General features: G+C 42.4%; 1 protein-coding gene across 1 annotated transcript in view; it reads left to right on the top strand.

The window, feature by feature from the left end:
- Nucleotides 1-14,973, top strand: part of st6galnac3 (ST6 (alpha-N-acetyl-neuraminyl-2,3-beta-galactosyl-1,3)-N-acetylgalactosaminide alpha-2,6-sialyltransferase 3) — a 111,872-nt gene extending 96,899 nt beyond the window's left edge. Inside the window, exons 4-5 of the mRNA XM_017703368.2 lie at nucleotides 6,753-6,860; nucleotides 11,781-14,973. Of these exons, the coding sequence (XP_017558857.1) occupies nucleotides 6,753-6,860; nucleotides 11,781-11,970 (298 nt within the window). The 3' untranslated portion in view covers nucleotides 11,971-14,973. The remainder of the gene's footprint in view (nucleotides 1-6,752; nucleotides 6,861-11,780) is intronic.
- Nucleotides 14,974-17,412: the final 2,439 nt, after the last annotated feature.

Here is a 17,412-nt window from a genome sequence, read left to right as displayed (position 1 = left end):
CTGGACCATTGCTATGGAATCCCAGGTGGTTGCTAAGATGTTGATGGACAATTGCTATGGAATCCCAATTGGTTGCTAAGATGTTGCTGGACGATTGTTATGTAATCCCAGGTGGTTGCTAAGATGTTGCTGGGCCATTACTATGGAATCCCAGGTGGTTGGTAAGATGTTGCTGGATCATTGCTATGGAATCGCAGGTGGTTGCTAAGATGTTGCTGGGCCATTGCTATGGAATCCCAGTTGGTTGCTAAGATGTTGCTTGGCCATTACTATGGAATCCCAGGTGGCTGCTAAAGTGTTGCCGGGCCGTTGCTGGCCACTTTATTTAGTGCACCTCCTTGTATCTGCACTCGTTTTATCAGCCCATTTTATGTTGCAGTGTTATGAGTGGATCAGACACAGCAGTGCTGCTGGACACCTCATTGTCAATGCTGGACTGAAAATAGTCTACCAACCAAAAATTTACAGCGAACAGCGTACTGTCACGCTTGCTCTTTAGCATATTAGCCATGCCCTATAGACCGTCTTAAGTAGGTCTAATCAGCTCTTTTTAATTATATTTTTATCTTCATTTTAATGTTGCTTGATGTTAAATCTAAAACTCAATGTTGGTATCATACAGACATTTTTAATATTTTACACTGCGCTCCCTTGGCCTTTAAAGCTTTTCACATTCCTTTTCATGCATTTTAATGATGCATATGAAGATATTAAAATAACAAATAGGAGAAAATTTTTTAGGCCTTGAAAGTTGATTGTGCGTAAGGATGAAATAAACATGATTTTTTTTTTTCTTGTTAATGTCCCATTCTTCATATTTGCATATTCATATAGAGAAAAATGACCTCAGCAAAACGAGGTGGAGGAATAATGCAAAAGCTGATAACTTCAGCATAATTAGGCTTCTTTCTTCAGCTTTCCTGTGTTAACATTCATAATGTTCATGCAGAACGTCAGAATCAGCGGTGCACTCACAAAGCCGCTGGAGCGTAAGCGTTACTGTTAAGGCTACCGTGTACATTGCACTCGATATACAAGTCTTAATATCTGACCAAATCAGAATCTCTCTGTGATACAGATCTTCTCAAATCCTTCACCAGGCTTTAAGGCGTATAAGCCCGTCTTGGGTGGAATAAAGACCGTGCTGGCGTCCCAAACTTTATTTCTGAGCATGAACGGATGGCTAAAATCCGCTAGATGCTGGCGGTCTGAGAAGATAAAGATCAGGGCATAAGGCTTTGGCTCTTCACGGATTAATGAATATTTCTGCCCAGGTAGTGCGCTGTGAGGAATCCGAAATAGAGCGAGATTGGGGAGAGATATATATCTCTGCCTTAGCTTTTTGACTCTTCCGTGTTGGGCATTTTAATTTTCCCCTTCCTGCTTTTCGCCAGCACACAGCTGAACAAATGGATAGTAGTTGACTCAGAAGAGGATATTAGCCTTAGGTGTGGAGAAGCAAAGCCTGTCATTGAAGCTGTATCAGCTGTGGAAAGATCTGAAGAATTCATTGACATTTTAGTGATTTCATTGGACTTTGGTTGTAAGGACCAATAGGCTTAAATCTCAAACATCTTTATAAATTTCCTGCAGAATGTACACTGTTGGGTGGAATGTGGAACAGGGAAAATTCAAACAAGAAGCTGTGGCGCTGAAATGTAGCCTAGTTGCTGTAGGTGGAACAGGAAAATTCAAGCAAGAAGCCGCTGAAAACGAAGCTACTTCAGCTTCATTGAGTTAAAATGCATGAAAACGGATGAGGAGGTCGCTCCTGTTAGACAGGTATGTAATATTAGCTCATTTTTGCTGTTTCACAGAAACAGGTCAGTATTGTTTTGTCCTGTTTGTGAATGTTTGTGCCAGCAGCTGTTTAACTTCACAGCAGAAACTGTACCCGAGATAACGTCAGCTGCATACTTACTGTATCATTGTTCGCTAAGATTATGTCATGGTATTTGTCTGTACAACGTTTGTGAAGGGTTTTATGGTCACAAAGATCTAAAAAAGCACGTTGACCTCGACAGTGTGCGTCCGTGAATATGGTAGGTGGAACTTCTAAACTAGTAGTGCTCCTTTAATAATAAAACTATACTGCTGTACTGCAGAGAGCTGTATTAAACAATATATGGCCAGGTGGTTGGCAGCCTCTGCATTAAATGACCAATATATTTTGCCTAATTTGTCGTTGTGGGTAGACATTACAGATTACAGTGAATATTTCATCTATTTCCATAAGTTCCCTGCCAAATTCGCACTGTTGAATGGCTAGCCATGTTAAAAAGCATCTTCTCCACTGGCTAGTTAATGCTTTTTTTTGTATTAATGGCTACAAACCCACAAATCGATGCAAAATGGCAGGTATGAATATGGGACAGTTCTGGTTTGGTGCTGATGGCTAAAAGAAAAAAGCAAGAGAACCGTTCTCCTCCTCACAATGTATTGACAGAGAAGCAGAACAGTGCCATTAGCTGTTAGCCAATAGACCTCAGTGGATGGGCGTCTGCTGACCTGGCTGAAACTCGGCTGAAGAATGGAGTCGCTGCAGTAATAAATGGGCTGCCTTTGAACGGCGGCTGCCGATGGCCTCGGGGGTTATTAATAGATTTCGGCAGAATGAAAGTAAACACAACTGTAGCTCAGAGGAACGCTCGGCCTGCTCTAATGTGTCAGGTAATAATGGCCGTACTTTGCGGCATCATTAAAATAAATTGGTTTGGCCCGCTTAAGAGCACTAGCAAGCAGAACCATCTCCCCCAGGCTCAATGCCGACCGTTATGGCGGATTCGTCCCTCGGGAGTACAGGTTTATACTAACAAAAAGAAATTATTACGCTTCTGTTAGCTGCACCTATTATGAAGCTCATCAGTGGTGAAGTCGTCAAGTGATGGACCTTCATCTGGGTTTGTGTTAGAAGTGTGGTAATTGGCCAGGGCTTGTGTGAGCCGGACTGCTAGGGTTCAGATCTGGATTTCAGCTGTGTAATGTGCCTTTAATGCAGCTTAACTGATTGACTTGCTGGGTTGTCAGCATCCAGCCTTGGCTACCGTTATGTAAGGTTTCACCAGAGCAGGTAAGGTGCCCCGAAGCACACTGAGGTAGGGGTGGGAAGAGTGATGCAGTTTGGTTTTTATTGATCTTTCTGTATGAAAGGGCCGTACATAAAAACACATTTTAAAGAGAAAGTTCATAAATAGTGTTTCAAAGGTTAAAGCAGTTGCAGAACACTGTTGATTGTTTTTGATAATCCAATCCAGTTTGCAGTAATCCAGGGAGTTGCTGTGGTGTTGCTATGAGCTTGCTATGGCATCCAATGTGTTGCTTGGTGGTTTGCGATGGTATCATGGGTGGGTGTTAAGGCTTTTTAGGACGTTGATATGAACTCCCAGGTTGGTTGTTAAAGTGTCGCTTGGTCGTTGCTACAGTATTCCAGATGGTTGCTAAGGTGCTACTAGGCTGTTCATATTGTATCCCAGATAGTTGCTAAGTTGCTGCTAAGCCAATGTTATGGACTCCCAAGTGGTTACTAAGGTGTTGCTAGGTTGTTTCTATGGTATTCCAGATGGTTGCTAAGGTGTTACTAGGCTGTTTGTAAGGTGTCCCAGGTAGTTGCTAAAGTGTTGCTAAGCCGATATTATGGACTCCAAGGTGGTTGCTAAGGTGATGCTAACCTATTACTATAGTACTCTAGATGTTTGCTAAGGTGTGACTAGGCTGTTGGTATTGTATCCCAGATAGTTGCTAAGTTGTTGTTAAGCCAATGTTATGGACTCCCAAGTGGTTACTAAGGTGTTGCTAGGTTGTTTCTGTGGTATTCCAGATGGTTGCTAAGGTGTTACTAGGCTGTTGGTATGGTATCCCAGATAGTTGCTAAGTTGTTGCTAAGCCCATGTTATGGCATTCCAGATGGTTGCTAATGTGTTACTACTATTAGAACAAAATAGTGCCACATTTTGCTTCTATCAAAAACACATTCTGTGCTGCTCTGAATCCAGTTAAACTTGAGTACTTGTGCTCACTATATAACCAAACTTGCAGTTGGGACATGATTTTTAAGTACTTACAATATTCACAATAAGCATATTGTGACATGTTGTTATGCAATTAATCACAATAATGATAAATATTGTCATATTTCCCAGCAATAGTTTATCAAAACATATTTGATGTGTTTTATTTTATTTTATTAGTTAGCTGGACTGTCGTTAATGGTCAAGCATTTAAATATCACCATTTCTGCCATGTTTTTTTTTTAACTTTGTAAGCAAGATATTTGATGTGAGTGGACCTTTGCAAGTTTTAGGTGAATACCCATCTGTGGCATGTATTCCAAGCACTGGCTTTAACGTGGACATTAAAACTTGTAAGCATTCAGGTGACATATCCGTAAAATCACCTTTACCTGAAAAATTATTGGAGGAGCCTGTTAACCTGTTACTACTGCACTGAGGACTGAATATATTCCAGTTAGTGTTATTTGTCATTTGTCAGTCATGCATTTGTTGTTTTATTCTTTTCCTAACTATAAGGCTATGCTATGTTAATCTATGCTACTGGGTGGGAAAGTTACCAGTATAAAAGAGGAACACCTGAATGACGCTATTCCATTGTGTAAATATTATTATATTGTAAAATGGACTTTTTTAAAACTTGGACTTTTTAAATATGCAAAACGCTTATTATTCATTAAACATGAGCCTCAGCCATTATTATAATGAACATTTTTTATTTTTTATGTCATGATAATACATTGAAGTGTCATAATATCTTGATATAAATGAGCTCATTTTGCCCACCGCCATCCTGAGCCATTAAAAATGGCCATAAAGCATCAAATGACCGCCACCCTGCCGCACTGGCTGGATGTGAAACAGAGATGAGTATGAAACATTTCCAGAGATGCTGCCAGGTTGAGGTTCAGCCTCTTTTCTCCAAAATCAATGCTATTAAACTGCTCCAGCAACTAGAGTATCGGTCATTAAAAAGGCATTGTGTTCCCCCAGGCAAATCACGCAACACTTAAGGTTGAACAATGCCCCTGCAGCTCAGCCTAGATAGCAATTTAGTGAGCCCGAGCTGCACTTGGTGGGAGGAGAGCTGGAATTAATGTCTGCACTTTAAAGCCAGACTGCTCCGTTCCGCACAAAGCTGCCGCCAAATGGATTTAGCCATAGGTTCCCATCGCTTCTCCAAATGGACGCGTAACCATCATTCCGTCTCGATGATTGGCAGTTCAAGCCGGGGGACACAAAGCCAAGCTCATATCCTCAAGGCTGCAGAGAATATGAAGGCACGGCTGAAGAGCAGTGATGTATGCTTTGACGCCGGTCCAGAGAGCAGGCAGGTAAAGCGTGGCGTGAAGGCGCGGTACATTATTTACTTTGAGCGCCGTTCCGACTGTCAGACTTCATTTCTCAGATACTGTTTATTTCCTGGACGAGAAGCGCCGAAGCTGTTCTGCCAGTGTCCATCTCAATCACTCTCACTTACCCATAGGCCTCCAGGCCGGCCAGTTGTGGCCCATTTGAGGGGCCCTTCTTTAGCCAGCGTTTATCAGCTCTTGGTCTTGCTGCAGATTTCACTGTCAAACTTTCTGTGCAACCCTTTTTTTGTGTGTGTTTTCAAGGGGACACTAACTGGATTTCTGCATAAATAAATAGTTGAAATGTAAATAAAGTCATTCAAAGTGGTTTGGTGTGAAATGCTCCGAAACAGACCAAGAATTGCTCACAGTGGTGGTGATAGGAACCAGACGTCCACCTCTGAAAGCTCCGTCACAGAAAGCTTACATACCAAAAGGTTATGGGTACGCTGCCTGATGTCTGAGAGGTTGTTTTATGGTCTGGAGATAAGATTTTAGCATAACCCATTCACGGCGGAGGGGTACACGCAGGGTGTTCTAAGGAAAATAGTCCCCACAGGAAACTTATGTTTTTAAATATGCCACTCTTTTACCATCATCAACATCACATATATTTGTGTTGAAGCGTGGGATTTTACAGGATTAAATGTGCAATTACATAAATTAAATAATTATTTGGCATTAATAACTACAGACGTCTAAGTGTCTTGATGCTGTAGAGTTAAACCGATCTGATTAAACCAGTGGTGTAATTTGGTTTTACCTGCTTGTTCACAATAGTGTATAATACCATTTATATTTTAGGAAAAACATACTTTACTCTGAATGTAAGTCAATGTAATCAGACATTGTTTCAGGTAATTTTGGGCCGTTTCCAATCATTCTACCTCCCTCTCTTAACTGTAGTCTGATGTACCTGCCTGTTCTATTGGCAGCTATTCAACATTAGTCAAAATTCCTAAATCATTTCATTTTAATTTTAGACAGTGTGCAGTCAAGCCTTTGACAAGCCTGTGGTCAATGAAAGTATGCATCTCTGTATCTCCTGGTTACCTCTCTCTGACAGCTCATGTTTACCGCGGCCATGTCAGTCCACAGCGCTGTCAGCAAGCACTGCCATTAACCTCCGGCATAGAAGTCTAGTCTCAAACCATAGTGCTGTCACTCCGCGTGACACGTCCCCCGGCGACAGGGACACGGAGATACTTTTGCTTGAGAGAGAGTCGCTTGCCAAGGCTCGCATCTGTCATTATGAGCCACTATCTGTGAACGCGGCTCATTGTGAGTGAATAGCACTGTGTGAATAGGGAAGTTCTGAATGCAGACTTCTGATGTGATTTTTTGTGTGTGTGTGTGTGTGTGTGTGTGTGTGTGTGTGTGTGTGTGTTGACAGGATTCAGTCAGGGTCGTACCTGAGCACTGGTTGGTTCACGCTTATCCTGGCCATGGACATGTGCAAGGAGATCCGAGTGTACGGAATGATCAACGACACTTACTGCAAGTAAGGCTGAAATGTTCTGTCTGTAGAGATGTATGGAAACGTTTGGGTGCCCCTGGTCAAATTACGTTTTGTTGATTTTCTAAGTGAAAATAAGTTTATTTATTTATTTTTAACAAATTGGAACAACAAGGAAAACATGAATTATAAACCGTATATTTGCCGTAACTTTTGCAAAGGCCACATTTTGTGTTTTAGTACAGTAAACCGTAACTGTGCATTAAAATGTGTGTTTTCTGTAGAGGTTAACATATTTTCACTTACAAAATCAACAGAACATAATTTGACCATGTGGAGAACTTTTGCATACATCAGTATTTTTTTATTATGGACATTGTGAGTGTAATATGTTTATTGTTGCTGGTCTAATACTGCTTCCTGTAAAAATGTACAAAAGTATGTTGCATGGGCTCCCAAGTGGCACAACCATCTAAATGTTTGCCTCATTGTCAGAAGATCGACAGCCATTCGTAGCCAGGACTCCAGGCACGGAGGGTTGGGGTTAGTCTCATTCGAAAGCCCTGGATCTTCTTTAACTCACTCTGAAGTTTGGTGTCAGAACAAGCTTCCCTCGTCTGCCTATGACATTCCAAACTTTGTCACAACCCTTTTCCAAGTTTGAACCAGTTCTCAAGTTCCACAGGGATTTAAACCACAAGGTTGGACTGTTTTGCCTTTGCCACTCTTCTGGCTGAATTCCAAGGCTCCAAGTGTAAGGGGTTTGAGGGCCTGTAACTCTGTTTCCTCATGGAATAGACTGAGAGTTTCTGTGGCACTGAAAAGAGGCACTCGAGCACTACCTCCCTTTACAGTTTGATATTCGATCAAGAGTAAAGAGTTTCATTTACTTGAGCCCCTCCACAACTCTTAACCATTCCGAGTTTGACCCCCACTCTCCGAGGGCACTAAATTCCAGGGCCTGTATCTCTGGTACTCCAGGGGTTAGAGGGTCAGGGGCAGTCTCATTCTAAAGCACGGGCCCTCCTCTCACCATCAATGTAATGGTTGGCATCAGTGTGAACATTGATTGCTATCTAATAACTCAAGGCAAGCAGAGGAAGTAACAAAGGTAGCCAAACAAAGGCATTATTGAGGCCACAGTGTCTCACAGAAAGGTTGTATGGGTCCCAAAATTGGTCATCTGGCAGAGCTTCTCAGCAACTCTTACCTTGCTGAGTTTGGTTTCTTTAGACCTCTTTCATGTTGGGTGATGGAGCTCTAAAGTCTCGGGACAATATCTGTAGTCCCACGGAAAGGCTGGCTCTAAGAGTATCTACAAGATACAGAGTTCAAATTGATTACAATTCTCTGTCCGTGTTTCCGGATGAGTTTCCTCCACCGCCTGTCCATGCTGGTCTATGGACTCAATAGAAGTAGCAGTATTCCCCTCCAAATGCGTTGAGCTGTCCAGACATGTTGTAGTGATAAGAATTATTGGCTGAATTTCATGTGTATCATAGAAAGTTTTCACCCTTACTACCATCTTGTGAAAGCCCGAATTTTGTACTTTTATACTTTGGGCACCAAGCATGTCTTGGCAAAATCTGAGGTAAGGATGACCCTTGATAACCAGCAGACTTGATTTGAGAATATTGTAAATGAAACCTTGAGGCCCAGTTTATACCCACAGACACCCAGTAGTGCTGACATTTTCAGCCTGTTTCCTCACTGCTTAATTGGGATGTCAGCGCAGTTCCACCGAGGATCAGACGACTTCATGAGAGAAGGTAATGAGGCAATAATAAGTAATAATTCTGGGCAAAGCCAGTGAGGTCTAGGTTTTCAACATATTTTGCTCATAATGTGCTCTTAATGTTTTCCCTTGTTGACCATCCTTGAGGGGTTATTTTTTACTGGTCTTGTTCTCCTCCTGTGCATGCATCTGTTTACTGTTATAACCTGTTTTAATGGTTCGGGTTCATCCACGGAGTGTCTTGTGCTTCACCTGAAGCTGTTCCAGCCGTTAGTTGCCAGCAGAAAAATGCCTTTGAGTGCGACTTTGCAAATCCCAAAACAGTCTGGTTGTTGTATTCCGAAAAAAAAAACCCTGAAGTTCTAAGTATTCCCATAAGCAAAGCTTGTTTGTAAGTAGTCATTATACTCTCCGCTGTTAGCGTCCATTATGCATTCCACTCCTGCTTCAAAACAATGGGCCATTTCATTTTATGGCGAATCTCAGCCGCCAGCGTACACTGGAGTGCGGGGGAACAGTGGCCACAACAGAGTCATTACGATGCAAGGCAGTGCGGCGGGAAAGTATCTATTTTAACATGATGTGTAAAGCCATCGTAGCAATTGACCTCACTGGTTTGCCTGTAATTGAAATTCAACAGGTGCTGCGGGAGGGGGGAGGGGAGGGAAACTGAATTCATTTGTAATGTTGCAGGCAAAAAAGTGAAAGGGACAGGATAACTGTCGCTCTTTGCTTTTGCTGATTCAGAACAGTCGGGGTTTAAGTGCTAAATCATTTCATTGCTAAAACAGGTTGTGTGCAGTTACAGTAATAGTTTGCAAGATCAGGGCTGGGCAACCCAAATGGTAAGAAGAGCCATTTTGTCCTTTCAACAAAAATCAAACCACGTTGGGAGCCACAACTCTTTATCTTGGCTGTAAATATGTCTCACTATGTGCTAATGTGCTATATAATAGAAATGAAAGCGCAGCCTTTAGCTGAGCTACAGCCGCTTTTCTCACATCTCCAGCAGGAAACCTTTCCACAAAAGTAGAACCGTTTCTTGTAAAATGTCAATGCTTGACGTTTTACGAGGCTGAAGTGGCTTCTCATTCGCCAGCTTCTTGTTCAGATTTTCACGTTCCACGTTTTGTGCCTGTGTTTTGTGCAAATTGTGCCTGAGGTGCCAGAATGTTAATGCTGGAACGATGGAACGGGAAAATTCGAACAAGAAGCTGGTGAATGAGAAGCGACTTCAGCCTTGTGACTTTTAAGGTTTGACAATTTCTCGTTGCAGATTAAACATTTCAGGAAACCAGCTGGAGCGATTATGAATGCAAATAAGTCCATTTGTCTCCAAATTATCATATTAGCTAGGTAAGATTTGGTCTGTGTTGCTATGGTGACCAGCTGTCTGCACGCAGGGCAAGTGGCTAATGTTATTAACAAATGCTAGAAGTCAATAGTCACCTAAAATCTAGCAGGTTTTCATTAAGGTCACTCAGACTTGTGGTTTAGGACACAGTAAGACTCCCTGTCAACTATAAAAATGAACAAAGCCTCACCATGTAGCTGAACACTACAGGCACCCATTTAGATAATGCCAAATTCTGACTTCATTTCATGTGAATGTGCATCATGCAGGTGTATGGTCGATTAAATTTGAGATTTCTGTTGTTTCCACTTCTAAACATACAGCTTCAGTTTGAAAATTCAGGAATTGAGTTTCTTGTAAAAAATTTTTGGGATACCAATACACAGTAATGTGTTACAGTGATATCCTTTTTTTGGCAGTGTAGTGTAACGTATTACCGGTTAATTTCTTATAATCATATTACAGTTTCTCAGTAAGACTTTCATTACTTGCATTACTCATACACCTCTGACTGAGCAGTGTTAATTATGCACAGGGCGTTTAACACATAAATTTCCTCTCCGTATGGATTTATCCATGTCATCTCACGGAATTTGAGCATGCATGCAGCACCTACGATTCCTGACTGCATGACTTTGTGAAGTGCAGTGCAAACACAGGTAAATTCTGTCAAGGCATTTAATCATGCCGAAATTAAATTGATGAATGAAGATCCCCGTACCGAAGACAAGAGAGAGCCAAGCGTACCTCAGCAGACCAGCCTCGATTTCCATTCCAAAACTGCTCCTTGGGCTTTACGTTTTATTCATAAAGATTTTATTTTGAGGCAGCTGCTTTTGTTTCTACTTTGGCTAGTTTCTCAGAACAGCCTGAGCCATTCATCATTTTTATCAGGCATAACTGTATCTTGTTCAAAGGCAGGGATACTGACTGGCTTTTTAAATTAAGTTTTTAAATTTTTCCTTGTGTGTTTTTGCGGTTGTCTGGGTTTTAGAGACTAGCATGGAAGTGAAGAATGAGTAACAAGATTACTTTTCCCAGGAATTAATGAGTAAAGTAATTAATGTTCAGCTGGAGGGAAGTAATTAGTGTCTTTTAATGCCATAACTTGTGTGAATAACTCCCCCAACACTGTTTTCAAAAAGGATCAACAAAAACTGCGAGTGCTATCTGTAGGTCCATATGCGTCCCTAAGTTTTGTTCATCTTTAAAGCTTACAGTAAAGTTATACTGTACTACTGATGAAGACTAGGATGTGGTGTGAGCAGGCTGAGAGAAAGTTTGGGGATATTGTAACGGGGAGCGAGGTAGCGGACGCATGTGCGGAGGTAAGCGACTTTTATTGAGGGCAAATCCAATATCAGGGTCGTAACGGTCCAGGGTCATATAGCCAACATGAACAGATTGAGTTTCCGACATGACAAACAGCTGGATAAGGCAAACAACACCAACACGACGAGCACACAACGACCAGCGAAAACAAAGGGCAAACACAGGGCTTAAATAGACGGGACAATGAGGGACATGTGAACACAATCAAGGGCGGAGTAACAAAACCAAAACGAACGCACATTGAGAGGACTGAACCAAAACTGGACAGGACTGGGAGGGGCCAATCGTGACAGATATACTTACAGAAAAGATTTTGGTGACTACTGACTTCTAGTGTTAGCCTCAGAGCTCCACTGGAAAACTAAGGAAGCAAGATAAGAACGCCAAAGTGTCTTGGCTGAATTGGAATAGGTAATATGACCATTCCTTTAAAAGAGCCAGTGACTTTTTACCACGAAAGAATGGTAGTAAAGTGGTGGGTTCTAAAAATGTTTTTCTTTCTCTTTTCTTTCGGTCTGCCACCCCCTTTGCCCTGCTTCGTCAGATCCGAAGGCTACAGGAAGGTTCCGTACCACTACTACGAAGCTGGAAGCCGTGACGAGTGTGCCGAATACCTCCTGCACGAGAGTGCCCCTTACGGTGGCCACCGTTTCATAACAGAGAAGGCTGTTTTTGCCAAGTGGGCCAAGACCCACCCCATCAAGTTCTTCTACCCAGAATGGCAGCTGTCTTGACCAGTGAAGGACGATGGCTTCTCCAGGAAACCTTGCGCACTGAGGCCTGTCGGGCCAACACACTCCCTGTCTTAATGCACAAATCAGTAGCCATGCACGGGTCAGGACCATCACCACCAAACCACCTACATACCGATGACTGATCTGCCCTCTGTTTAAAGAGAGAGTCACTCTGGTAACGGAACTGACACCAAGTCACTGGTGGGATCTTGCAGGACATCCTTTCCTCAACAGGACAGTCGAGGCAGCCTCGCTACGTACCGTACCATCGGAAAGCCTCTGTCTTTTATTCTCCTTTATCTCTGGCGCTGGACAAGAGACGATATCATTCAAGGGAAGGACACAGTGTTGAAGAAAACAACCCTGACAGAGACAAAGTATAATAGGAAGCACTGATTACCTTTCATCAGACAGATAACACCTCACGCAGCAGGCGAAGGTTGTAAGGGGGTACATTCATTTAGCTTAGATGGATCTGCATTACTCTTAAGTTTATCTTGGTTGTGCTGGAGTCCCCTACTTGCATGAATCTACCCTTAAGTAGCTTATGTTGCTACACGCCAGTTTTCGGTGAAGCGAAACAACCAGCAAAATGATCCAAATCCAGACAAAAGCGTGAAGAATCTCATGAGAAATGCTAACCAACTCAGTCCTGCCACTCGTAGCTTTTCTTACAAAGATCGTTTGCAACTCAGTCCTGCCACTCGTAGCTCTTCTTACAAGGATCGTTTGTAATCGGTTCCTGTATCTTTCCGTCCTGAGCATGAATGTGACAGAACTGGCCCTGGTCCCTCTGAACCAAGACAAAAAGTATTAGCCGTTACGTTTTAGCACTTATACCATTAGCGTTGACGTTTTAGCATTCATAGCATTAGTATTGAAGTGTTCATATTATTAATTAATATTAAGTCATCATCTCTGCTGTGAACTGAGAGAACGGAAAGCAAATGCAGGCGTTTGTAAGCTGACCTCAAGTCTGTTGAAGACGGTAGCGTGAAGCTGTTTTCATGTGCCACAGTCAGCTAGCAAGATCGTCAGCGCTCAGAGTGCAATTGACTTGAAGAAGTTTGCCATATGTACTGTAGACGGAAGTCCTTTCTCCGTGAGAGGTTGGTGCAGTGTGCAGTATACGGACAGCCCCCCCTGAAGTTTCTTTCTTTATGTTTCCTTGAAGATTTTGTGCCTGTATCCATTAGTAGCCAACGTAGACTCAGTGCAATGCCCCCATCCGCCTTTACCCCACATCCTTAGGCCTTATCTGCCTAAAAGCAAGACCACTGTGTGCATAATCTGTCGGCATCCCTCCGAAGCCTGCTAGGACGAGGTGCCGTCTTTTGTCAAACGGGCAGGCTAACTGTTCAGCTTCTGTAGCTAAGTGCTGTAGCACCCTGTGAACCAGCAGACAATGCAGCGCCCCTGAGGGCTCCCACTGCACAGAGACTCCTGCGTTCGGTCTCAAAAGCAGCATGTGGTTTCATAGCAGGCACTCATACGTAGCGTATTGTTCGGAATCAACTTGTGATTGTTACCTTCTACAGCAGCCTTGACTTACAGCGCTAATCCATTCTGCAGGCGCGTGGCATTGTCTCAGCATCACCGCAGGAAACGGAGCGACCGGCACCGAGACGGTTGCACCGAGGACCGCACTAATTGAAGCTTTGGACTCGAGCCTGCTAGCTCAAAGTGACAGGCACAACAGTCAGCTCTCATCCTCCTCTCCTAGAGGACGAAAACACTCGCCTGGCCCGTCGCACTATTGACACTCTCAGCTAAAGGGTTGCACCAGGACCCTCATTCATTGATCCTGGATTTCTCTTTCGTTTGGATGACTACGTGCTAAGAAAAATCAGCAAGAACGCTCAGCTCTCTTTGTGAAATCCGCCCCTACCTATTTTGCGGTCGCACCAAGTCTTTCTGTTTTTTCACACAGTTGATGCCTTTTCACCGTTCTGTGGCAGCATTAGTGGTACACAAGCCAAGAGCGCTAGTCTGCGAATGTTCACTTCAGATCTCTCAGATGTTCAGTACTTTTACTGTAAGCCTCCTTCATTTTCATGTTGTTTTAAGTGTCTTAAGTGCTTTTTTAAAAGGCTGCATGTTTAAGTGTACAGTATTAACACATCAAGTGTCCTTTTTTCCAGCTCCGGTTCAATTTTGAGGTCTGTCTGCACACGGTTTCTAGATCAACTCTTGCGTAAATGTATGAAAACATATCTGTTTTTTTGCAGGTGATGGTTTGTAACGAGTGCTTTTACCCCTCCAGTGTTAGTGCAACCTCACAAAGGATCACGTGTTCAGCATCCTGTGTTTTGAAATTTGACGTGTTTCGGAAATTGCCTTGGCATCCTGTAAGAAAGTGAATTTGGGAATCACTTGCGACATTTATGGGTTTTTTTAATTTTTATGTGTTTATGTGCTTTGACATTTTGTGTTTTTTTTTAATGCGAACAAAAACAATGCTTTTCTATGTGTTTGAAATGGGCACAAATGAACAATCACAGTTATTCGAGACTTGTGTGTTTCAGTTCATTTTCAGAAGACTGTGTTCAGCCTGTTCTCCACTCCTTTGTGCTGTAATGAGCTGCCGTGCTAATAAACATGGTCATAAATTAACGTTTTATCACCATCGATATCTTCAGCTGTATCTTAGTTAGTAATATTGTAAACACTGTTAATGCTGTCACAACCTGCCCTGCACTGAGGCAGCAGCAAGGGATTTTCCCCTTTCAGCCTCAGGTTTGCCTTTATGACGTTTTTCTGATTGTTTTACCGAAAGAAAAAAACATCCTTTACATTTTTGCCATTTTTGACATTGAAACAGTCAGAAAAAGTCAGAAAAGCAGACTTGAAGCTGTTGATACAGAATATAAATGTAATTCATTATGCAACTAACATTGTATTTTATGGGGATGTACTTGAATTTCTAATATAATAACCAATAATTAACACCTCATTTTAGCCAATACAGATGTTAATAAAGTGTCACTGTATCTTTGCCAGTAATAGAGTCGTCCTGTTCTGATAATTAATCAACATTAAAGATTGAAGATCAGTTGATTAAACGTCAGCTCCCACACTGTCACTGAGTTAGGGACAGTCTCAAAACAACTACAAAAGTCTTGCTGATACCTTCTGTAAATATATCTGCTGATGTTAAAGGAACATCACTGACCATGCGTCCAGATCTACAGCAAACTAGACACGGTGATTGTGTGTGAGATAGATTAAGCTTTATGTCTAATAAATGAACATAAACACTGATTAGAGTAAAAGTCCTGGTTGTAAATCATTAATTTGGCCCCGGAACTAACAAAGAAGCCAAACGGTTGCACTGAGGAACAGGTGGAACCCACTAACTGAAGCTTTGGACTCCGGCCCGCTGGCACAAAGTGGCAGGCACAGCGCTCAGCGCGGGACCTCTTCTCCCAGAGGACTCAGTAGTCATTTTACCAATTATGGTATGGAAGGATGAAGATAATATGGAATGCAATTGCGAATGTCACACAAAGTTTGCCATCCAAAGCTGTGGTGTCTGCAGTCGCTTAGCTTAGCCTGATTGTACGACAGCTGAGTCATGACTGTTTTTCCAGAGACCTGAAGCTGTTTTGTCTGATGTGTGAAACCTGATTCTATGACCTGAGAATGTCTTAAAACATGCACTGTATTGTATAGAGGGTTTGCAGGCATGACATCTGCGTGAAGCATCGAGCATGTTTAACCAGCTCAGCTCAACAGCCAAAGATTGTGAACTTTATCTTATTTTATATAAATATTTTACAGCATATCTTCAAAGACCTTTCAAAGTCTTTCCCAATGGCTCGTACGGTTATGTTCTCTTTTTTGTACAGCAGATTATGAAGTATACTAAATTATTAGTGCCAATATTGGACCAATAATATTTACATTTTCCCATCCCATCCATCCATTTTCTAAGCCGCTTCTCCGTCTGGGTTGCGGGGGGGGGTGGGGGGCTTGAGCAGGATACATTTTCCCATTTATCTGCAAATAATAATATATGGTTGGCTGATGTGCACCATTAGTAATTTCTTATGGAATTAGATGTATTTCCAAGCACTCTTATTGTAGCATTCTCTTTTTCGCACAGCATTATATGAAAAATAGGCTGTCAAATTATCAGTGGTAATTATTAGTAATTCCAATATCAGACTGATCATTTTTACAATTTTCCCATTTCCATCCATCCATTGTCTAAGCCGCTTCTCCATCAGGGTTGCAGGAGCCTATCCTAGTGGTCATCGGGCGGAAGGCAGGATACACCCTTGACAGGTCGCCAGTCCATCGCAGGGCAGACAGACAGACACAGACAGTCACTCACACCCAGGGGCAATTTAGCACGTCCAATTGGCCTGACTGCGTGTCTTTGGACTGTGGGAGGAAACCGGAGAACCTGGAGGAAACCCACGCAGACACGGGGAGAACATGCAAACTCCACACAGAGAAGACCCTGGCCGCCCGGCCGGGGAATCGAACCCAGGCCCTCCTCGCTGTGAGGCGACAGCGCTACCCACCACGCCACCGTGTTTAATTTTCCCATTTATCTGCAAATAATATTTCAGTGGCCAATATATTGCGCCCCCTTAGTGGTTTCTTACGTAATTATATACATTCACAAGGACTTTTTTGTGTTCTCTTTTTCATACAGCAGTAAACACAACAATTCTGTATTTATCTGCAAATAATACATTGTACGTACAGCATGTACAAAAATATGGCACTAAATTATCAACAGTAAATATCACTGTAATTCCAATATCGGGCAAATAATAAAATTACAGTTTTCACATTTATCGGTAAATTTATCAGCAGCTGATATATCGTGCAACCCTACTACTTTATGTAATTCAATGAATTCCAAAGGACTCTTTGTGCCACTATTTTTGTACAGCAGTATACAAGAAGAGTTCTCATGTATCTGCAACTAATACCTCAGCAGCTGATATGTTGTGTGTCTGCTGATTTCTTACATAATTGCATAGATTAGGTTTAAACAGGTTCAAACCAACAGTACTAACTGTAGACTGCCTGTAGTGGCTGAGGCAGTGAAGGTTGTAGACATCCCGGTTCCCCTGTGTGCTTAGAACACATTTCCACACAGCAGCAGTGATCAATAGCCTCGCTTCCCAAATTAAGAGGCCTCAGCATGATTAAGAGTTTCCATTAGGCACTAGTCACTACTTCATTACTATGCAAGCGTGATAAACCCGTCTTGGTGGTCCAGACTTGCATTAAACGGATGGAGATGGCCATGGCTGAGTGAACTGCAGACGAGGCCACTATGGGTCCGTGCTATGATGACCTTTCTAGTGTATTATCGAGAGATGACAGTGCTGGACCGTTGTTCTTGTGGACGTATGTGCTTTGGAGGGTGGAGGACGTGATTAATAGTGAAGCAGCTCTTCTCATTTAAGTGTAAATGAAGTG

The sequence above is a fragment of the Pygocentrus nattereri genome, chromosome 2 (genome assembly GCF_015220715.1).
Source record: "Pygocentrus nattereri isolate fPygNat1 chromosome 2, fPygNat1.pri, whole genome shotgun sequence".
In the NCBI taxonomy this organism is placed as follows: Eukaryota; Metazoa; Chordata; class Actinopteri; order Characiformes; family Serrasalmidae; genus Pygocentrus; species Pygocentrus nattereri.
This window is presented reverse-complemented; position numbering and strand designations above follow the sequence as displayed.